General features: G+C 39.9%; 1 protein-coding gene across 1 annotated transcript; it reads left to right on the top strand.

Moving 5' to 3' along the window:
• Positions 1-1,413: 1,413 nt before the first annotated feature.
• Positions 1,414-25,370, top strand: LOC142144216 (17-beta-hydroxysteroid dehydrogenase 13-like). The gene is made up of 8 exons (XM_075202797.1): positions 1,414-1,488; positions 2,367-2,606; positions 12,435-12,542; positions 15,845-15,976; positions 16,182-16,288; positions 16,592-16,729; positions 20,676-20,792; positions 24,407-25,370. The coding sequence occupies exons 2-8, from the start codon at positions 2,397-2,399 to the stop codon at positions 24,495-24,497; spliced, it is 903 nt and encodes a 300-aa protein (XP_075058898.1). The 5' UTR covers positions 1,414-1,488; positions 2,367-2,396; the 3' UTR covers positions 24,498-25,370.

Genomic DNA, 25,370 nt, shown 5'->3' with positions numbered 1-25,370 from the left:
GGAGGCTCTGTCATATATATGTGGAATATAAAGTTCCAGCAAAACGCACAGAAAAAAATCTGATGATTGTCACCTGTGATTAATAGTCATTAATGAAAAAACATTTTTTTAAAAATCAATTTGTTTCCCTTTTGTCTCCCCCATGCAAACAATTTATATTGATGTTATTAATGTCTACTGTACATAAAATTAATTTTTACAGTTGCTCCTGATTGCAAACACATGTTCTAGCATGTTTCAGATGCCCAAAGCTTGATTCGGGCATTACTGCGTGAACTCGAGCTTGGCACGATCTTACTGTACATTGACTATGTGCATACGATCATTCCCCTACTTGTTGTTCCACCCCTGAAATGGTAGGCTGATGTAACTGTCCTTTGCCCTAGAAGATGAATTGGAGGATCTTGAGCTCACTGGTCTATAGTCTGGTTCGGTACAAGCATAGAGCGATTGTACACTAAATACAGCACGCATCGGTTTTCACATTCTTTAACGAATCAGGGCCGCAGTGTCAAAGATATGTGAACGTCAAATGTCAATGAAAAATAAGTGCACTTCTCATCTAGGTCAATCAATCTATATAGTAACCTCATTGTTCATCAAAGCCAATGTAAAATTAAAATTTCAAAGACGTATAAGACATAATAATTCTTATTTTTATATATCAAACCCATTATTTTAATGTGTGTTAAGAGGGAGGATTGTACAAAAACTATAATCTGTTATGGCAATACATATGAGTTGATTCAAAACAGGGGCATTATCAGTTACTAAATTGATAACTGATAAAAGAACCTATGTAGAAAATGCTCATACCTTTATTATATTGCTTGGGACCTTGCATTGAGTTTAAAATAAAATGGTAATAATAACAAGTTCTAATGTGTACTATATGTAAATTCTAAAGACATGGAAAACCATCAGTTTTAAATAACGGAAAATGCACATATTTTAATAGGATTTATTAAGACAAATACATACAATACAAAAAGACATTTGTTGTCAGTGCTTATTCTTAACACTGCATATTGTAACAAAACCGCACCCTTCTTGTGGCACTTTTGTCACCTTCTGTTGCAAGACCACCGAGCAGATATCAGCAACACAAAGAACTTCTTGTTGTAAATCAAATATATTTATTGTTTGCATCACAGTAAATGGCAATACTTCTGTCAGGATGACACCAGCAAGCAATACCTTTTGCTTGCACCTCCTGGTGACCCTAATGCTTACTATACACAGTATAGCTCTCTACTGACTGGGCAACTAGTTCAGCATCAGTCACATCTAACAAGAGCACTACTGGAGGTTAAATACACAGGTCTCCTCCCACAGGCTTGGGTGACTGACACTCCCACCTTGTCTTTAAAGGAAATCTCCTCAGGTGTAATATATGTAAGTATAATATATGTCATATATAAGTCATATTCAGTACAGCCACCCCTATCAGCGCTGCTGCTAGCTGTGGATACAAACACGTTAAAGCATGTAAGTAAATCCCATTTTACATTTACTTTATCACATGATCACATGTCTCAGACCTGTACATAACTGAACCTAAGCACGGTGCTACACCTGTATATAACTTGGTTTGCAGCCTTTTACCTGCAGACTGTTAGCTCCATAGCCAATTCCACCCTGAGAGGCCTGTGGCAAGCCACTCCCATTGCCACAATATATGTGTACATCTAGCTAAATGAAAACATGAGGATTATGTTTTCATCAAAATAACATTAGTTATTTTGATCAAAACATTTAAGCCTGCATCCCAGCATCAAGGGCACCTGATTGTATGCAGATCACACTGACCTCTATGCTTCAAACACCATTATAATGCAGTTAAACTCAGATACACTCACCTCCCAGGTACAGGGGTTTGCATCGCGCTAGGGCTGGATTTGTGAGCCACACACAAATGAGTCTTAAATAGGCCTCATAGACAGCAGCTAAGACAACAGAAGGCAATATTTGAAACAAAATCAGAGAAGAAATACGATAGTGTGCGGTGCATCCCACATACTAAATTGATAACTGATAAAAGCATCTATGTAGAAAATGCTCTTACCTTTGTTTATTACATTGTTTGAGACCTTGCAGTGAGTTTAGGATTTAAATATAGTACAAATTAGAACTTATTATTGTTATTATTTATTGTTATTATTGCCATTTTAATTTAAAGATATAGAAAACCATCAGTATTAAAGAATTTAAAGTACACATATTTGTAATAAGACAAATACATGCAATACACCATATAACATAGAGTATATAGCTTTATATAGTTGGTAGTGAGTGAGTTAACTGTAAATGGGCAAGCCTACATTCAGCGACGTCAAGATTCACTCTGTTAACTTTCCTTCTTTCAGAGCTGAAATCAACTTTCTTTGCGAGGCACAATGAATATTGTTTTAGAGATCGTTCTCCTGCTGCTCACTATTCTCTACTCATACTTAGAGTCCTTCGTGAAGCTATTTATTCCTCTGAAAAGAAAATGTGTGAGTGGAGAAATTGTCCTGATTACAGGCGCTGGCCATGGCATAGGAAGAGTGACAGCTACAGAGTTTGCCAAACTTCACAGTGTACTGGTTTTGTTGGATATTAATAAGGTGAGATAAAATTATAGTGTTTTGCTCTCCTTTAGTAGAATGCTAGCTGCTGTGGAACTACAAGTCCCAGTATAACCTTATCAGTCTTAGAGCTTCATTAGATGAGGTATGTACAGTTGCTTTAAAATCATAAAGCACAGAGAACAAATATTTTTCATTTTCATGCTCTGTTGTGTTAATTAATGAAAACTTTTTAAATATAACAGTAAATATTTGTTAATATTGTAATGTTGCAAAATACAGTGCTGAGGACCCTTTGTGGTGTCTTATAAATAAAAGATTATAATTATAATAATAATAAAATATATTCTTACAACCTTGTAGACCCTGTACTAGTGTATGTTTACTTTGATGTAACTTCTACAGAAGGAACACCGTAGCTTGAACGCCCACAAATGCCTCCATATAACATATACACACAACATAGTTTCATGATGTTTTTCTAACCGTGAACTACCCGATTGTATTTACACAGTGGATTGGAACTGACAGAGGCATAGGTTATTTGCACAGGGAGTCTTGCATGTATGGCACAGAAGTCATTTGCACAGGTTAGCTAGCTGGAGCAGTAACTTCTACCCAACAACATGTAAAGTAGCAAGATGCTAACCTGCAATATGCTGCATTTCAAAGCATTCATTATAGAACAGCTCCTGAAACCAAGGAATATAATGGATGTACTGTGCCCTTAAAACATTTATAAACTTCCATCAAGCAGTATGGTAAACATTCCGACCCAGGAAATGTATGTATTTTATTATTATTATTATCCAGTAATGATAAAGCGCAAATCATTTATGCAGTGATGTAAAATATGTAAGAGATACACAGAGATTACAAGAAGGAACAAACCGATACAAAAGGGTGAAGAGCACAATACTCATAAGAGCTTACAAAACTAAAGGTCAAGTGTGACAGAATGTGCTGACAAGCAGGTTGAAAGAGTGGTGATAGAAAAGCATGAATGAGGATGGTGGACTGAGATAAGTATCTCTGAAAACATGGATTTTATCGACTACTTAAAGGTTGAAAATGTCAGGACACAGAGGGAGATTCAATTAGTCACGTTGTTCCTAAGTACGGTAAAATTATCTGCTCAATTTTGCTTGTAGCTCTATGGGGCGCAAGCAAAAATGAGCAGATATTTCATTAAAAAATATGTGCGAGGTGTCTCCACGGCTGTTCTGGACACACGTTACGCAGATTTTTTTCTAATTGAATCTCCCCCATAGAAGCTTATAAGAGGCATATTGTTCTCTTTAGTAAGTAGACCCAGACAGATAAAATATCTATAGTGTAAATTTGCATTATATTCTGTAGACAATCTGGATAAATATGGACCTAGACTCTTAGGTCAGCCACCTACTGGTATTCTGTTGGTATTTTTAATGGTAGTTAAAATGCAATTGTAAGTGAGTTTTACTTGCATTTTTGCGTAATTGTGGGTTACTGTAGACTCTCCCAATGTGTTTACCTATGGTAAACACATATGAATAGAGCAAACTGCCTTTAGAAAAACACAATGCACCAGGTCTCTAATAAATATGGTTATGGTGATAATAGAAACAATGGGTTGTATTGTCAGACTCCCTTACATTTTAGCATTAAACCCACTATTAAAAAGCATTAGATCACCTACAGACATTTCTGCAATGGGTGTTTTGATACAAAAGAAATAATGAGTCACCTTGAGCGGAGTCTACCAATAGGTGAATGTGGCATCAGTACTTGTTAAAATATTGGTCTGTCGATCACTGTGATAACTATTGTAACTATATTCGTGACAGTTTTTGTGAATGCTGCAAAGATTTTGTGCTGCATCTAGAATCATTACAGGGTTTGAAAAAATTACCATGGGTATGATTACAGCACTCGTGAATATTACATCATTATTTTGCAAAGAGCTGTCACTGTGTTCAAACTCCAGTGAATGCAGTGGGTAACCCACCATAGGCAAATGTTAATCCAAATGAGTAGATACTGGTAGTTTTAGAGCTAAGGCTAAAAAAAATGAAGACCACTCAGTCCAGAGTCCCTTACTCCAAGTTTTCAGTAACTCTGCTGCCAGGCCCACTTATTATTATGTATAATGATGATAAACATGCAGAGTTGGAACAGAAGACCAACACTGCATGTTTATGTGTTATAATGGTGCCTGTCTAGCATGGTGCTCACTTTAGCATATAATGGCAGCTATAAGAACTGCTGTTGGTCTGCATGATAATGGATGATTACATGAGATGGTTGTGTGTGGCTTGACCATAACTCTATATTTTATTTACAGTATCCGACACTCTGATAAGGTACTACTCATTCATAAAGTTATGTTGTTTGTAAAGGGGATGTTGCTATTCCTTATTAAAGACAAAACAGAATTACCTAAGAAACAGTGCTGAATGCACAATAAAAAAGTTGGTAATAAAGTCTGTTATCTAGTAGTAACAATTAAAATATAATTTAGAACAATTAAAATCCTTCCAATTCAGTCATGGCAAAAATGTATTATCAAAAGCAATTGGCTTACTCTAGATATGTAAAAACCACAAACAATCTCTATTCACAACATAATATCAGAGAAATTAAAGAAACATAAACCGAACTTGGTTTTAGCTGGTTCAGCAGAGGTATCTAAATAAATTACCAGCATAGCCTTAGCATAGTCACGTTATTATTTAGTAGTCTCAATTTCTTTCTATTACCCCCGGTACCTAGAGTTTCCAGCCCCATGCTGATCAGATTAGTGCTGGTTCACTTTATTACAGGGGACCCAAAGCTGTGTGTTTCCCTATTATAGTGTGACCTGTCTTGTCTGGTGCTGGTTTCCACTTTAGCGGGGTAACCCCTCTCTAGTTCTCACCCTACTAAAGTGAAAACCAGTACAGGTTGTGTAGCACAGGTTATGGTTATGAATTTTAGGGGGGCATACTTTTTTTTTAATGTATTTATATGCAATCTTAACTTCCCCCCACTTACTTTAATGGCCCATGCTTTTCAATAAATTTTTCTACATGCAGCAAACCACATTAAGAAGAATGGACTATTACCATGAATCAGAAACCGCTCTGTGCCACTTACGTTTCAACACATCTGCAAATGCACCTGGCGCATATCAAGTGTATTATAGTATTTATATACACATTATGACATGCCGTTTGCACTTTTTTTTATGCAATACAATGCCAGTGGGTAACTGGCAGAGGACTGGCACAGATTATTTCAATATGTACTATGGATATTTTGGGTGTGTCGGGTTTTAAATGATAGTGTGGTAATTTTGTCATCCTGAAACTTCTTTATTTGATGAGCACTGACAATTAGCATATTAACTAGGCTGGTGATAATTATACTGCTGTGATTAGCATATTGTTTATTTGTAAAGTACCAATTTGATGCAGCACTGTACAGTGGAGGAACAGCAATCATAAAAAAAAGTGGAATACAAGCTAGCTAGCAACAAAACAAGTGTGTACATGAATTACGGGTGGAGATGTAAAACATGTTCACATAATGCCAAGTTTTTAAGAGCTCAGTGTTGCCAAAATTGAAAGGGATTGTTTTATATGACAGTGACAGGTATTGCGTCCCTAAAAATATATCCTTAAATACTCCCGTTTATTTCTATATATTTTGGGCCTGATTCAGAGTGAGACGTACTTCTGTTTGTGTAGCGTATCTTTGTGTTTTTTCACACTGCGCATGCTCAGAAAGTGAATGTACACAACTGTGGCTGTTCAGACCTGTGACTTTTTGGCACTTATGACTCTTTACACATGAGGAGGGGTGATAGGGGAGGGAAGGGGTGTTCTAACATAGGCAATGTACAGTAAGCAGGGAGACCCCTCACAGATACGACTGAAAAAGCGGTTTTATTGCAGGTGGTCAGGGACAGGATAATGAAGATGGCGAATACCCAAACTAGTGAACTGCTTGCATCTAGAGATTTGGTAATGATTTGCAGACGCTTATTGAGGTTTTAGTAGACGTTCAGCCATAGATTAGGATTTGCAGAGCGTGTTGTAAGAAAGATAAAAAACATAATAATAATTTTCTTTGGACGCATGTTGGGAAATTCATTTTTTTATGTTTGGGTATTAATGACTATATTATTAGCAGATAACATTAATTGACTAGTTTATTTTTTCTGTGCATTCTTTTGTGATATTCTACATATGTATTGAATGTATTCTGCAGTGTCTTGTCGGATAGAAACAGAGGGAACCTAGACTTGTATTCATCAACAGGCGTATCTTCGGATCCACTCCTTGTTGAATATGAACGTCTGTATTTTTTTTTTTTGCGTTCCTTGAGGAATGAGGTCCTAAGTGTGAACCGGATCTGCTTCTGAGAGCACAGTGGTGGTCTTGGAAGGGTGACCCAGCATTGCAAGGCCCTTCCTACATTTTTCTATTGGGCTCAGTGATGCACAATTGACAGTCTATAATGGTGTATCCTCTGAGCAGTCTATGGATAAGCCTATAACAGTCCTTAATGAATACTGTCTACCTTCTCAGTATATGATATTCTCTATGCAAAACCTACAGTAATGCAGTGGGCTTCTGTATTGCCTCATTATTGTATGTGCTGGTCAGGCTGTCATCATGGGGTTACAGGAGGTACCAGTTTATGGGGCACAGACTTAACAGCAAAGTCAGCAATTTTTTTTTAATACTCTGTTGAAACCCTATTATTGTTGCTCCTCCCCTAGGACCAGCCACCAATCAGCTGACTTATTTTCTAGTGCTGCCAAATCCCCTCTGTCATTTTCCATAATTGTCTCCTATTCCAGTCATCCCCTCTCCTCCTACTTCCCTTCCTCTAGCCCAGGCCTGTCCAACCTGCGGCCCTCCAGATGTTGTGAAACTACAAGTCCCAGCGTGCCCTTCCAGCTATCAACTGGTTGTCTACTGGCAAAGCATGCTGGGGCTTGTAGTTTCACAACATCTGGAGGGCCGCAGGTTGAACAGGCCTGCTCTAGCCTGTCTGTTCTACCCTCCCATCTTTACATGTGGCTGTGTGGTTGCCTCCTGCCACTTTGGAAGATAGGTAAGTGACATAGGGTAATTAATGTTATGTGGGGGGTTTATAATATGTAGAGCAGGTATTATTGTTAAGGGTGGGGTGTTAATTTTTAATATGATGGGTGGGTATTAAGGGTGAGTATTAATGTTATGTGGGGTCTGGTGGGGTTAATACCAGTACAACCTTCCCCCCTGTCAGTGCAATGAACAAGATATCTCTCTTCCACTCAGTATCTCTGTTCATCAAAGGAGCAGTCTCGCTCTCTCTTTTGTAAAGGGCATGTGGGGAGGTCTGTGGGGTATGTGAGGAGATCTGAGGGGTATGTAATAGGCATGTGGGGAAGTCTCAGGGGCATGTAAAAGGCATGTGTGGAGGCCTGAGTGGCATGTGGGAAGGGATGTGTTGGGAGGTGTGGAGTGGTCAAGGACAAGGAGGGGGACACTTGTTTGTTTGATTAGTAATGGGCCCCAAAATTTCTGATGACAGCACTGGTTCCACAAGGCACTGAGTTGTATGAAATGCTTTTCTTGTCTACACAGTCTTTCAGTTAATGTTCCAAGGCATCCCAACAGAGTCTGTTGTTAGGTACACTAGGTACATTGGGGAGCCAGGACATGCAGCAAGGACAGAATTTGAGAAAGTGGGTAAGAGCAGTCATTGGGCAGGGGAATTTGGAGGAACATATAGTGGTGGTGGTGGGGGAGTGAGGTAGTGGAGCCAGCACACAGGGAATAGAGTAGGTGCCTGAGGGAAGGGGAAATCGGAGGTGTTAGTGTATCAGGAGCGCTTTCGTTCCATCTCCCACGTTTCCATGGTTACCTGTAATCCCCGGTGGACTAAGAGGAGAACAGGAATAGGGGCAGGACATCGGCGTCCAGATTGCTCTACTGCGCTGGCACCCGATAACCGGAAGTTCGGCTTTGTGCCGTTACTTCCATTGAAACAGCTGAAGGGACAGTCGCAGCAGTAGTAGCTGGGTGGCACCAGATAACATAAGTCCCCAAAAGCCCACATATAGTGACCAGAGGCTTCCCTGACTATAAATAGGAGAGTCTGTGCCCACACAAGTAACAAGTAACTACATGGCTGTGCAGTATATAGCAAACCTACCTGCATCTGTATATCTAGATTAGAGTGCATCACCACCAGCATATCTACAACAAGTTTGTTCTGCATATAATCTGTATTGCCTGATTGCTGCAACTGTTGAACTGCATTCATCTGTTGTTATCATTTTTAAATAAACAGCAACCTGTTTAAGTTACAAAAGCGTTGTGGCTTAACATCCACATTAACACCGCTGAACACCTTTAGTAACATCAGACGATATAACCACCAGGAGGAAGCAATGGTGAGCTTAAATGGCAAGGTAGTGGAAAGTAACAAGAGGAATGAGGAAGGCAGGAACAAAGAGTACATGGATCAAGGGATAATGTGGGAGAGACAGGGAAGGGAATACTAGAGGTAAGCTTTGATAGGTGGTAGTACAAGTGGTGAGAGAAAAGAGATAATGGAGAGAGGAGGAAATGGTGGAAGGAAAAGGGAAAAGAGGGGGGTGTAGGGTACATGTAAGATAATGTCTGATGGAAGTGGAGTAGGGGATGGGAAAGAAGTGATGACAGATAAGGCATGTCCTAGATCAACATTAAATTTCAGTGCACAAATAAGCTATCAAGTATTTATGTGCTACATGAATAAACAGCCAGTGTTTAACTTCTGTGCAAAATAATAAACGGATTTGCACCCCTTGCATTGAAACATGATATTTTCCAGGAGAAAACGTGTGTGTGTGTTCTCACAAGATCGTATTGAGGTTACCGTCCTCTGGGGTGGACAGTTGCACTTCAGCCACACCACATAAGTTACACATGTCCAGTGCTTCAGGTTAAATAGCCTCAGCTACTTTGATTCACCAGCTTGCAAACAAAACATAAACACAATCCTAGCTATGTACCTACTAATACAGAGATATTCCTTCTCTAGAGTGAGAAGCCTAGTGTCCCTCACTTAAACCAATGTAACTTACACATCAAATTTGAAGTTTCTCTCAGGAGCTATCTGACCTGCTCCCCAGACAATGAGAGACTCACTGAACTGCCTAGCAGCCTTTTAGCAACACCTTGCACATGATTAGTTTGCTGTGAGACTGGCAGACCAGAAGACCCGGACTGGGCCTTATGTATGGAGCCCACCCTTCTCTCTTCACACATAACACCAGGGACCCTTACCATATTTTCCTACAGCTGAGAAACACTTTGAGAAGCTTTTCCTCAGACACAAAAAATTTCCCTGGTGTTTTTAAATATACTACTAAATGGTTTTTCTCATGCTATATATTTTTGTCATGATAACAGCATTAATCGTGTTATCGCTCCTAGTGAAGTGGGATCCAGAAGGGAGCCTTACTTTGCCAGGAGTCCAGGCAGAGCTGGATTAAGGCTTCGGGGGGCCCGGGGCACTCAAGACAGGGGGGCCCCTAAGATCTAAAATTAAGGGCATAGTGACACATCCTGCATTACATCACGTACAGCCCACATTATGATACTTACAGCTCTCCCAGAGGGCTCACTTAGGTTGTCTGCATAAGAAAAATCATTGCTTCCACAAACTAAAATACTGTACATTAAAACAATCATCAAAACACCATATTAAAATGGGTATTGACACCACACATTAAAACTAGCAATGATATCACACATTAAAAATACCATTGATAATGTACACTAAAACTAGCAATGATACCGCACGCTAAAACTAGCAATGATACCGCACTTTAAAAATAAAATTTCTAATGCACATTAAAACTAGCAGTTATACCGCAAATTAAAATACCATTGATAATGCATCATTGGGCATGGCCAGGCCACCCTCCTACAGACAAAAAAACTGCATTGTTGTGTACACCAGTGAACGGTCACCAAAAATTGGGATTGTCACACTAGAATCACAACATTTCACAGACTTTGCTGCTCTCTCCTACCTGTTCTTCTCACTTTCACCACCTGTGCTGCAGGTTTCTTTAGTTGCGGCTTGTCTGGATCCTGGAATATTAGGGGCCCTATTTGGAGAAAAAAAATGGGTACATTTAGAAAATTACAGCCACCCCCGGCGTTAAATCAGTACCACCCATGATTAATAATTAGGCCTTCCTCCAGCCCCAGGATTAAAATAATAGTATTCACATTTAATAAATAAACCTATTTCCCTCCCTACAAACAGCCCCAGCAATAAATTAATAGTATTTACATTTCAGAAATATACCTATTTCCCGCAACCGTCACTGCCATTAAATAATTCATAGGCACATTTAATAAAGGGACCTCATTCTCCCCAAACCACCCCATCTTAAATTAATTGTCCCCACTATTGTGTCTCTCCCCCCCCCTTTTTCCTCATGCTGTGTCTCTCACCCTTTTTTCTTATACTGTGCCTTTCTCCCCCCTTTTTTCTCATGCTGTGCCTCTCCCCCTTTTTCCTTACTGTGCCTCTCTTCTCCCCCTTTTTCCCCCATAGTGTGCCTCTCTTCTCCCCATTTTTCCTCCATACTGTGCCTTTCTTCTCCCCCTTTTTCCCCCATAGTGTGCCTCTCCTCTCCCCCTTTTTCCTCCATACTGTGCCTCTCTTCTCCCCCTTTTACCTCCATACTGTGCCTCTCTTCTTTCCTTTTACCTCCATACTGTGCCTCTCTTCTTTCCTATTTCCTCCATACTGTGCCTCTCTTCTTTCCTATTTCCTCCATACTGTGCCTCTTCTTTCCTTTTACCTCCATACTGTGCCTCTCTTCTTTCCTATTTCCTCCATACTGTGCCTCTCTTCTTTCCTATTTCCTCCATACTGTGCCTCTCTTCTTTCCTATTTCCTCCATACTGTGCCTCTTCTTAGCTTTTACCTCCATACTGTGCCTCTCTTCTTTCCTATTTCCTCCTTATTGTGCCTCTCTTCTTTCCTTTTACCTCCATACTGTGCCTCTCTTCTTTCCTATTTCCTCCATACTGTGCCTCTCTTCTTTCCTATTTCCTCCATACTGTGCCTCTCTTTTTTTCTATTTGCTCCATACTGTGCCTCTCTTCTTTCCTTTTACCTCCATACTGTGCCTCTCTTCTTTCCTATTTCCTCCATAGTGCCTTTCTGCGTTATTCCCTTTTTTTTTTACTTACCTTTCTGTTAGCTTCTTTCTTCTCCTCTCTTCTGTCTTCTTTTTTCTTTCCTGGTCCTCTCCGCGCTGTTCCTCACTGAAGGACAGGCGTGACTTGATGATGTCACGCCTGTCATTCAGTATCAACAGTGCAGAGAGGAGGGAGGAGGAGGGACGCTAGCGCCGCGGTGAGGTGAATAGTGTATCTTTTTTTTTTTTTTTACTACCCGGCTCCCCCCACCAACGAAGGGAGCCCCGAACCCCCCTCTCCCGCCGGCACCGCCGCCGCCGCCGCTAAAAAGAAAAGTGTAAAAAAAAATAAAAAATCAGTAGAAGTTATGCGCGCGGCGGCGGGGGGCCCTCGGAGAGAGGGGGGCCCGGGGCACGTGCCCCCTGTGCCCCCCCCCTTAATCCGGCTATGAGTCCAGGATGACTTCCTAAAGTTCAGGAGTCTCCCGGACATTCCAGGAGAGTAGGAAATTATGGTTGCCAGCATACAATTTACCCCACCAGCATGTATACAGTACAAGCCCTGTGCTGTACAATTGTGTTCCCAGGCATTTCAGTTTTTCAGTTATTGACGACAAATTGTTTGCATATACAATTGATGAACTCATTTAAATACATTTTTCCAAATATTTTGGTACTGACAATCTTTGTAACATTTTTGACAGAATGGTATTGAGGAAACTGCTGCAGAATGCAAACAGATTGGAGCCACAGTTTACACGTATGTGGTGGATTGCAGCAAACGTGAGAATATCAACGCCGCTGCAGACAAGGTGACAGTATTACAGCAGCTTGCATGATAAATACCATTTATTGATACAGTGGATTGAATCAAACATTTCCGGTATAAGAGCAAAAATTGACATGAATTATTATTATTAGTTTTACCAATATGTCATGTACAAGTTTCAGTGTTGGTGCTTTATTTTACATTTTGTATGATATATGAATATTAGTCTGCTTATTTTCCTGAGATATGACAAAATCACTGGCATTGCTGTAGACTGCTACCCATGGCCCAGACCCAAGAACAGTTACTGGGTCACTTTTATGTGATTCCAAGACAGCTATTGCTATAATAAGCCAACAAAAATGAATTAATATAATTTATAACCTTATATAATGTCTGCTTGTGCATGGTAGGAATGACTACATATGTGGTTAGCTTGGTTGTAGGGCTCTGTACTGTAGCAATGTTCTGGGTAACATAAAGAATTGTTTCTGTATTTTAGCAAACATGAATAAAGTCTTAGGGCTAGATTTACTAAGCTGCGGGTTTGAAAAAGTGGGGATGTTGCCTATAGCAACCAATCAGATTCTAGCTTTCATTTTAGTACCTTCTACAAAATGACAGCTAGAATCTGATTGGTTGCTGTAGGCAACATCCCCACTTTTTCAAACCCGCAGCTTAGTAAATCTAGCCCTTAGTCCTAAACAAGACAAACATTTTCTCCAACATTTCATGTTCTACTTTGGAGTTGTAAAAGTTTCATACCATTTATATTTAGTTATATCCGGTGGTTGAATTGCATATTTAGTAGCAGTATGGAAAATGTAAATGAATGGAATTTGATAGTTCTACTATGAAAGCAGTAGGAGAAGTGGCGGTATAGCGGCCCACTTCGACCACTGGTTATATCCCAAAAATGCTCAGTTTCAACCCCCTGAAGTTCATTTAACTCTTTTTGTATGTCATTACAATATGAGGATCTTTCTTTTGTGTAACCTGCATTTAGCTAGGAATACCTTGATACGCCCAGCTACTCCCTAATAGTCATCGCCATCTTCACGTGTTAATCAATGTGTCTCCATGTTGTGCAAAATTAGGTATATGATGTCACAAGGCCTGCATCGTTGCAGCTTCATATATGTTCCTTGGTTGCTCTTTAATACCAAGTTAATAACATTGGTATCAAAGATAATCAAGGCAGAATTTGTAGAAAGGCCACACAGGGGAGTAGAATTGCAAGGGTGACAAATTTCCTCTCTTTTATCTTTATATTATTAATTATTAACCTTTTTTTTATATAGAGCCTACATATTCTCCTTTACAGAGAATATTTCATCGTTTACATAAGCCCCTGCCCAAGTGGAACTATCTATATTCCAAAAAATGCACACACTAGGTTTAATTTTCTCAGAAGCCAAATAATCTATTGGTATATTTTTGTAGTTTGGGAGTTAAAGGAATAATTTTAATGACAGAATATAGTCTACTTCTTTAATCTATATACATGTATGAAATGAGGTGAAGCTTGTGCCTGTGGAACTCTGAGGTAAAGAAGAATCGGGGTCAGGCAGCACAACAGAAGAGGACTAGGGGCCTGATTCAATAAGAAACTTCTTATTTAAGACTCCTGGACAAAACCATGTTACAATGCAAGGGGTGCAAATTAGTATTCTGGTTTGCACATAAGTTAAATCTGACTGTTTTTTCCATGTAGCACACAAATATCAACTTTAAATTTCAGTGTACAAATAAGCTATCAAGTATTTGTGTGCTACAGTATTTAACTTATGTATTTAACTTATGTGCAAAACAGAATACAAATTTTTACCCCTTGCATTGTAACATGGTTTTGTCCAGGAGACTGAAATAAGAAGTTTCTCAAGTTAAGATCCTTAATGAATCAGGCCCTAGGTGGGCAAAAATGTGATATCCAGGCATGGGAATTATATTCGTAGAAAGGGTTTTATATGGGAAAAACAATGCAGCAAGAGCAACTCAGTATTTGTTTTAATAACAAGGTACAAAATGTACAAATGTGCTGTAACCGATAGCAAACAAAAAGTGTTTTTTTTATCACTGCTTAGACAATAAAAGGTAGTATCTCATTGACTGCTATGGATTTCAACAAATTTTGCCCCAGAATGTGTTGCACACAGTCATACACTGGGCAGTATACACATTATCACTAAGTGCATCCTGCTTCAGTCACAAGGTCTGGATTAAGACTTTTGAGGGCACTCAAAACATGGGGGCTATGGTCAAAATTTGAGAACATAGTGTCATCATTCAGGGAGAAAGTTTCTTACTAACCCAATTTTATGGCAATTAATAATAGTGCCTGCTTGATGATCCAAATTAATAAAAGTGCCCCCTTGATGAGTGTAAATAATATTTACTAATTAATAGCGCTCCCTTAAGTATTGTGGAAGTGACGTAATAACACTGTGAGGCTAACTGCAAGGCTGTTAAGGCAGAAAAAGCTGCTGCCTTAACAGCCACCTGTGCCCCCTCCCTTTAATCCTGGTCTGTCACTGTGAGGAGCACTGCTACAAAAAGTATTGTGCCAAAGAAATGCCAATAGTAACATGGAAAGTGTAGTCATTTTCAATTGTATTTTTGGCAAAGCTCCAAGCAATTTAGTTAAAACATCCCAATGGTGTAATGATTAAAGGGAAAATGTACCTACACACAGTGATATGTAGCATAATTTTGTAGTGCCTTTGCATAAAATAGTCTAAATATGCAGTCCTAGTGCTAACCAATGTGCTGCCTATGACCGATCAGAATTATCTATAATTGGGGCATAAAGCTCCTAGGGAAGAAGTAATTAAAAGGATTAGACTTGTCCAACAAGTGGTAACCACTTACTAACCACTTACTGATAGAAAACAGTAATGTTTAAGACCTGTGATTGCAAGACATTGATTTAAAAGGACTGTGGCACATCCTTATCATCCAGATCTCTGGTACCCGATGTGGGTAATTAAAATTTATAAAAGTCCTGAAGACGACTGGAATAATTAAGAAAGGTATATGAAATTTATTTGTTATATATTACTATATGCCCAACACTTTGGCACAAAGCGTATGGATGAGTCAACCAGATTAATCACCATACATATACATAAACTTTCTTAAATACTGACTGTGTTTGACTTGTCCACCCTCGTTGTAGAAAGTAACGTGTGGACTTTGGTATACCCTTCTGACCTGCATCTCTTACTATATTTCTGCTGTTCTTCAGTACTTTGTTTATATCACTGTACAATGTAATGTGGAACAGTTTCTGGTTTTGACAAACTAAAATGTGTATAATAGTGTTGTGTTTCTATTTTTCTGGTCCAGGTGAAAAAGGAAGTGGGAGATGTTAACATTCTCATCAACAATGCTGGGGTTGTGTTCTGTGCCGACTTACTGTCACTAGAGGATCACCAGATTCAGAAAATATTTGATGTGAACATCCTTGCTCACTTTTGGGTGAGTGTAGAATTGTCTGTCACTTACACAATATCTAATTGAAGAGGGTTTGCAATATATTTAAGTACAAACAGGTTGATAGGAACGTCTTGCTCTTGACAGTGATGTATCCTTGAAATATTCAATTTAGTTGAGGTTAGTTTTGTCAGTACAAATCGTGTGATGGTAATGTTATGTAACAAATAATCATTTTTTGTTTAACCAGACCACGCGAGCCTTCCTGCCATCAATGATGAGGAGTAATCATGGCCATATTGTGACTATTGCTTCATCAGCTGGAATAATTGGCGTCGCATTTATGGTGGATTATTGGTATCATTTTATTTTGTATTTTCATATATGATATTACTGAGTTGTTTAAAGCAACCAAATCAAATAGCACAAAATACTCTAGACAAAATAATCATGAAAGACATATTGAACTGTAATAGCAGCAGAAATGGACCATGGAAGTGTGGAATGACAGGGTACAATTACATATTTGCTCAAAATTGACACACTTGCTTCTAAAAGAAAGGTGCTGTACACCAACATTTTTTCCAGTTTGTAAATGGCCACTGTAATGTTTTTTTTTACCAAAATGACTAAATGTATTTTTCTTAATTTTACTTACAGCTCTACTAAGTTTGCTGCACTTGGATACCACAAGGCTCTGAGAGCTGAGCTTCATGCACTGCAGAAGTCGGGGATAAAGACAACTTGTCTCTGTCCTGTTTTTGTGAACACTGGCTTTGTTACCAATGCAAGCATAAGGTAAACCCGTGAGCTATCGAAATTAGTAATTACTGATTTCAATAGTTTATTTACTGACATGCGGATATTTTCTCTTCATTCCGTGTAAATAGATCATTTTTTAAGGTGTTATGTTTTACTCCTTTGCTATTTATTGTACTTCTTTGATGTTTGTAGTAGTATACTTTGTTATTTCGTCCCACCTCACTACATCTTTCTTCTGTGCCCCCTCCAGGGCCGGACTGGGACTAAAAATCAGCCCTGGCATTTAAAGTACACAGGCCCATCTCAGGCCCAGCATAAAATGAACCGTGCGCCGCCGCGCAGCGGCGGCGCCGAAAAGGGCGTGCCCACATTGTGTTTTGGGTGTGGCCAACATGTGGCATTGATACATATATTATAATAAAACATTACATTTATCACGCCCTCCCAGTCACATCACGCCATCCCCAGCCCACTGGGGATGCTTCTGGTGCTGCTGACATCCATCAGGGTGGGAACTTCCTGTAGAGTGAGCAGGGAAGCTCTTTGTCTCACAAGATTACCAAATCTTGTGATACTTGGAGCTCCTAGGCTTCCTCTGCAGGCTGTGTCCTGTCCGGGAACTGAGAGCAGCTATCAGTTCCCTTCCCCTAACATGCTGCATTAAGGCTCAGGGGGCCCAGGGTATTTAAGACAGCTGGGCCCCTATTATGTAACATGGTTATCAATTTAGACAAATACACAGGCAATACTGTGTGCACTACTGTTAGAAGCACACAGCTCTGCCTTCACAAGCAGTACGTTGTGAAGCGGGACATACCTCCCAACTGTCCTTGCAGTTAAACCAAATCCTGACTAAGTGAGACAGTCACCCAAATTCAGGACTGCCCCACCAGATTCAGGACTGTTGGCAGACTGTCCTGCTCTCTCCTACCTGTCTTGGTCACTTTCACCGCTTGTAGCAGCTGGTTTCTTTAGCTCAGTTCTTTCTTGTCTTTATCCTGGAATATTAGATCCCCAATTCTGAAAAAAATGGGGTACATGAGATTTAGAAAACTCCAACTCACGTTTTATAATTAGGCCTCCCTCCAGTCCCCACAATAATAATATTCACATTTAATAAGTATACCTATTTCCCTTCAAACAGCCCCAACATTAAATTAACAATATACCCATTTACTCAAAACATATTTCCCTCCCTGCAGACAGTCTAAGTAATAAATTAAATAGCATTAAAGTTTAATAAATATAGCTATTTTCCACAACCATCGCCAGCAATAAATAATTCATATTCACATTTAATAAATAGCCCTCCACCCCAAAATCAGCACCATATTCAATTGATAGCCCTAAACCACCCAAGCATGAAATTAAAGATTCCTTCACCTCAACTTAAATAGTTAGCCCCCACCTACACTCCACCATTAAATAGCCTACCTCCCACGCTATATTAAGATCCTCCTTTCCCTCACATATTATATTAAAATACTGCGCGCACAAACACACTAATATATACATGGCCACACACACACTAATATATACATGGCCCCACACACACACTAATAAATATATATATATATATATATATATATATATATAGGTCCAGACTTCACACAATGTACTGATACACACACAATTGCCAGCCAGACACACACCCCCCCCAGGGAGAGACACAGCCAGCCCCCCACCAGTGAGAGATGCAGCAACAGCCAGCCCCCCCAGTCAGAGACTCAGTGACAGCGACAGCCAGCCCCCTCCCCAAGTCAGAGACATAGTGACAGTGACAGCCAGCCCCCCCAAGTCAGAGACATAGTGACAGCGACAGCCAGCCCCCTCCAAGTCAGAGACATAGTGACAGCCAGCCCCCCCCAAGACAGAGACAGCGACAGCAACAACCAGCCCCCCCTAAGTTAGAGACATAGTGACAGCGACAGCCAGCCCCCCCCCAAGTCAGAGACATAGTGACAGTGACAGCCAGCCCCCCAAGTCAGAGACATAGTGACAGCCAGCCCCCCAAGTCAGAGACATAGTGACAGCCAGCCCCCCCCCCCAAGTCAGAGACATAGTGGCAGTGACAGCCAGCCTCCCCCAAGTCAGAGACAGTGACAGCCAGCCCCCCAAGTCAGAAACATAGTGACAGCGACAGCCAGCCCCCCCCAAGTCAGAGACTTAGTGACAGTGACAGCCAGCCCCCCCCCCAGTCAGAGACATAGTGACAGTGACAGCCAGCCCCCCCAAGTCATAGACATAGTGACAGTCAGCCCCCCCCCCCAATTCAGAGACATAGTGACAGTGCCAGCCAGCTCCCCCCCAAGTCAGAGACATAGTGTCAGTGACAGCCAGCCCCCTCCCCCAGTCAGAGACACACTTACCTTATCACCTCGCTGCTCGGCGGACAGTGTCAATGCGATGCACGGCGCGCCAGTAATCACATGGGATGCGCATCATGTGACAGGTGCTGTCACATGATGCGCCTCCCATGTGATTACTGGCGCGCCGCACATCGCATTGACACTGTCTGCTGAGCAGCGCGCAGTGAGCTGCGCTGCTCGGACGGACATCCTGCCCCGTTGGACCGGCCCAACTAGCCATCGGCCCTTCTGGCATTTGCCAGAAGTGCCCGATGGCCAGTCCGGCCCTGGCCCCTCCATTCTTTTATCTTTAACTACAGTGTTTCTCTTAAAAAAAGAAATAATAGTCACAAAAATTGTATTTTATAATATAAAATACAATATATGTCTGTAGATGTCCCCATGTTGTATCATAAGCTGTCTTTTGAACTTTGTGGGAAAGGGCAGGATGCAGGGCCACCTTAACTACTTTATGGGCCCTCGGGCAATGCAGTGTACCGGGCCCCTAAAAAAAATAAAAAAATTATATATATATATATACATATATATATATATATATATATATATATATATATATATATAGGGGCCCCCTTAACTTACCTTAAGTCCGATCCTCTTCTTTTTTCCGCGCCGCTGAGTCTCTTCTGCCCTCTTCCGTGCTGTGGTTGCAGTGAATGCTGGGCGTGACATCACGCCCAGCATTCACTGCGAGCACAGCAGGGAAGAGGGGACCAGGGAGGGAGCCGGATCACCGCTGATGTGACCGCAAGGTAAGTATTTTTTTTAAAAAATAAATATTTTATTTTTTTAGGATTCAGACGGGCCCCCCTTGCCTGCAGGGCCCCCAGGCACCTGCCCATCGTGCCCGATGGAAGAGACGGCCCTGGCAGGATGTTATACCTGCTTTGTGAGCACTGAGCCTAATTGTTTCATAGTTGCGTTCGGCTTAAGGTATTTGGAGTGGGGAGGCTAACCTGAGCAGGTGCTCCCTTCCTAATTTCTACATGGTGGTCAGATTTAAAAGAGGAGAAGTTCTGCTACGCTTTTTTATTTTATGTGTTAATTACTATCATTGAACCAAAAATCAATGGAGAACATACACTAAATATACAGGATTTAATAATACAAAGTGTTCCCAAAAATGAACTAAACTGAAATACAATACATAAACCAAAATATGCACAGTTAAATTATGCATTTTTAAACCAAAATGCGGGTCTAAATCTCCATACATATAGTCAGGTGGTGTCATCCAGGAATTACCCTTTACAGTGTATGCAATTGTGTGAAGTTTGTGTGAAGTGATTCAGTGAATAGAGTGGATGCCTTTTCAGGGGCAATCCCTGTTTTGTCCTGCAAATCCTGATTTGTGTACAATGGTGAGATGGCATAGATCAGGCCTCAACCTATACTTCCAATGGTTCTCTGTATCTTCCAGACGCACTTTCTATCAGAAGGCACATTTGAACCAATGCAATAAAAGAATTTACATGTACGATAATGAGACGTCAAGTCTGTCCTTATTACATGTGTGTCATGATTAATTAAGATGTAAAAAAATATATATAATGAACAGGGGAAGGTCATGAGAAGTTTTTAGCACTTACAAATAATTCAATTTGTTCATATTTCAGAATTGCCCCCATGTTGACACCAGAAGATGTTGCTAAGAAGCTGGTGGATGGAATATTGACCAATAGAAACATTATTTGTATTCCACCTTTTGTGTCATTTTCTAGTGTTATAGAATTGTAAGTATACATTTTTATTTTATAGATGTTAATCCCTCTTCCAATTTCTTAAAGGATAACTCCACCCAAAACTAAAATAATTATAATTGGGTGGGCTTAACGAGATCTGTAATGGTCCCACACCACTCTGCCCTATTCTTTTAATTGTTTGTCAGCCTGAATGTATGTTATTGGCCCTGTGAACCTCTCAATCATGTGAATGTGAAGTTCATGGTAAGGAGCATTGACAACTGCTTAAACTGTTTGCAAGAGGTGAGCAGTTACAATACAGAACAGAGCAGTATGGGACAGTTACAGGCATCAGGGACCCTGGCAAATCCAGCAAATGTAACTAATTGAATTATACCCAATATTTTCCCTTTTTGGTGTTCTTTATAGGATGTTTTACATTTTAAAAATAAACAAAAACTACTCTCACATTTTATAGAGATTGTGAGGACCCTAAAAGACCTAGAGCCTTGTCGTACAACCAAGCTCTTCACATTTGCGACAGAGCAAGGCCATCCTGTTACATCTGTGCTCTGAGTCATTTTGAAAACTGTCCCTTTGCAATTATTTAAATCAAATTTTAAATAATAACAGTACAGCTATTATATATATATATATATATATATATATATATATATATATATATATATATAATTTCCCTTTATTGTATTGCCTTGGGTGGGTAACTTTGTACTATTTGCATAGTGCTAACTGCGCATCAGTTATAGGAGAGTAAGCGCTGGCACCACAAGGCTCCTTTACCCACACCTGGAATAGCTTACTTCTGGGTGTTTTGCATATTTGCAGCAGCACCTCTTTGCTGGTGAGTGTAGCTGGTTCCTCCTAACTGCTTATGCTGTATCAGGGTAGCAGGCAGAGCGATGACTCAGGGCTCAACACAGGACAACCAGAGGATGGACTACAGTGGTAGCTCTTATCCATATGTACCAACTTTGTAGTCTTGCCCTCTGGGAGATCGTGGAGGGAAGGGGGTTAAGTGGGAGGACGAAACGTGGCGAGGAGCGCCTACTAGAGTCACTTTGGCTCTGTCCCTGTGACGCAATGACGCAAAAGCATTGTTTTGGCACAGGGCAGGGCCAAAGTCATGCAATTCATTGCCCACTTCCCAGCGGATGCAGAAGAATTTACTGCTCTCCCAGGTGTCCGGGAGATCTACCCAGAATTCGGGAGTCTCCGGGACATTTCAGGAGAGTGGGCAAGTATGCTCTTATCTGTAGGTCACGGGATTACAACAGTTATAAGCATCTTGCAAGAATAATGCAGGATATTTAAGAAGAGTAGTGTTTATTGCTCAATGGTAGCACTTGAAAGAGCTGTTACACATCACTAGGATGTAATGATACACACACAGATGGAAAACACACAATTGACACAGATATAGCAACATGTGCTCTTCATTTAGAGCCAAAAGCAGTTTTCACCTCAGCCATAAATTCATCTAAGTACTAGAAATACTGGATCAATTCTACAGGGTAACATAATCAGGATAGCCAAGCTTGGAAGAGTGGATAAATCAGCTGCGGATTGATGATCAATCATCAAGAAATTTTTGTGTATGGCCAAAATTGTCACTCTTTCCTGTTTTTCCCTGGTAAGTGGAAACATTGACTTTAGTATTGACTTCCTGAAGCAGTGTCATCTATATAAATTCCTTGGTGCAGAAACCCACACTGTACTGACGGTCACTGCAGTGGTAAAATAACTCCCATTGTATAAATAAATAATAAACATCTTAGGCAGAGTTATACACCATACAACTAAACTGAATGTTTAAACCCACTTATAGAGAAAGGTTATTCTGACTAAGCGAGACAGTCACCCAAATTCTGGACTGTCCCACCAGATTCATGGCAGTTGTCAAACTGTCCTGCTCTCTCCTACCTGTCTTGTCACTTACACCACCTGTGCCTGCTGGTGTCTTTAGATCAGTTGCTGCTTGTCTGGATTCTGGAATGTTGGGGGCCGTATTTGGAAAAAAAATCGGTACATGAAATTTAGAAAATTCCAACCCGCCCCAAGGTTAAATTAATAGCACCCAAATTTCATAATTAGGCCTCCCTCCAGCTCCAACATTAAAATAATAGTACTCACATTTGATGAATAGATCTATTTCCCTCCAACCTGACATCAAATTAATAGTATTCCCTTTCAACAAATAAAATAGACCTATTACCCTCCCTCCAAACAGCCCCAGCAGTAAATTGATAGCATTTACGTTTAATAAATATAACAATTTCCCACAACCATCCCCGGATTTAAATAATTCATATTCACATTTAATAAATAGCCCTCCTACTCAAACACAGCACCACATTCAATCAATAGCTCGAAACCACCTCAGCATTAAATTAAAGGTCCATTTACCACACCTTGAATAAATAGGCCCCATTTTTTAATTTACCCGCCTCTACTTCCCTTACATTTACCTTGTTCCATCTGCGCTGTGCTGGAGAGACAGACTCCTCTGTCTGCCTCTTTTGGTGCTCTACACACGAGATGGCACCTGTCATGTGGCACGCGTCCCATGTGACACCTGTCTCTTACAGGATAGAAGGAGGTCACACAGAGGGGAAGATTCATGGCCACAGGAAAGAAGGTGGTCCCTGGAAGAGGGGCCAGCCACCAACTAAAGCACTGTCCCACTCTGCTGGAACCTGGTCCATGGGGCACCCAGATCCCTGGCCTACCGGGGAAATTCCTGGTAAGCCAATCCGCTGCTGGGATAGACTGCACTGAGCCAACCAATGAGCATAAGATTTGACTGGGCCAATGAACAAGAATATGCTCATGTGCAGTTAATTTATTCCCTGGTTAGTTATCCTCTTGCAAATGAAATTGCTTTAAACTCTGTAGTAATACACATTATTGGTTAGCATCAGGCAGTAGCTCTGGGAGCAGCCAAAAAATAGTATTTAAATTCACTTTACAGTAATCTGTGATTCCCACATAACTGCATGATTAATCATTGGGACAGTTTCCACTATTAATACACACACACACACACACACACACACACACACACACACAAAGACTCCCTGGTGGGCTCTCAGTCAAAGGAATGTATTTATCAAGGTGATGCCTTCCCCCTCCATGGGTTGAGACCCAAGGTTTCATTAACATGTAATATCCTGTGTCACTGCATTACACAAACATGCTGTTGGCATCTTGACTCAGAAATGTCAATACCTTAATACACTTTCAGCATATACAATAATATAAACAAGGCCTGCCATGTCTATAATAGAAATAAATGTATGCAATAATATATTTCATTGGATCTTCGTGTAGGGGAAGGTGATTCCAGAACACAACAGTGTTTGAGACCATGGCAACATCCTAGTTTCATGTCACTATTGAATAGACACATTGTTATCCACAAATATGATGTATTATATTGATGCCTGTCTCAAGCCTTAATAAGATCTATCCAGCTTTATGCTGTCTACTAGTGACTAACAACTATGAATAAGATAACAGACATCTTCAGTAAATATATTTGTTTTCAAATAATTGACTTTATCCTATGAGTGGCAATTACCAGAGACTGTTGTTTATCACTGTACAAGAATTCATAAAGAACAGTTGCCTATTTCTTTTTTTTACAGCTTCTTACCAGAACGTGCTTTGAGAGCTCTTGGCAAATTCCAAGATATCAAATTTGATGCCAATGTACAGAGAATCGACAAGGACAAGTAGATTCCCATGGAGAATTCAGATGTTTGCAATACTTCAACATTTACTACAATTTGCTCACAATTTAAGATTGCCATATAGCACACTGACATGTACAATTACAGTAAGAAAAAAAATACCACATAAAATAAAATGATAAAAATAAAATAAGATAAAACAATGTAAATATATTCCATGCTAGTATATTGGGTTCATCCAAAAATACCCTTAGCAATTCCACAATTTTATAGTTACATCAACTATCACACTATATTTTTGTGAGGTTTTATTTGTTCATACAGGTATATAATTTCTTCCCCTGTGTTACTTTTTCAATTTTTCTACTCAATATTTTCTTACAAAATTTCAACAATATTGGTATACATTTTAATACAAAATAGATAATCAACAGCATTCCTAATATAAAGAGAAGAAATCTCCCCAATGAATGCAACAATGATTAAAAAATGTACCAAACCCCAAAAAACAATTATTTTGGATCTAACCACGAAAGCCATGTATCTACTGCAGATTATGTCATGTTATGTATCTTTGCAAAATCTTTCTTCATTTCTACTAGTTCATATAGTTATCAGTTATCTTCTCTGGATTATCTGTGTGATTTGTCAAGTAGATTCAGCATCATGTTCGATACTTCATTTGTAATGTTACACAATAATCTCCTGTTTGTGTAGTAAAATAGTTTAAGACCAATGTTGTATTAACTCTATTTTTAAAACTTGAAGCTCTTTTGCAACATAACGGAAGGTTTCATTGTACACATTAGTCATTTTATCTATCAATGTAGCTAAACTTTGGATATAAAACCAATTCATATTTCTATGAGCAATACCTGAAAATTCTAATGCAATTGTTAGATCTAAAATTCTGATCCAA

This window comes from Mixophyes fleayi, chromosome 1, assembly GCF_038048845.1.
Source record: "Mixophyes fleayi isolate aMixFle1 chromosome 1, aMixFle1.hap1, whole genome shotgun sequence".
Lineage (NCBI taxonomy): Eukaryota > Metazoa > Chordata > Amphibia > Anura > Limnodynastidae > Mixophyes > Mixophyes fleayi.
The sequence above is the reverse complement of the archived record's forward strand: the minus strand, read 5'-3'. Positions and strand labels throughout refer to the sequence as shown.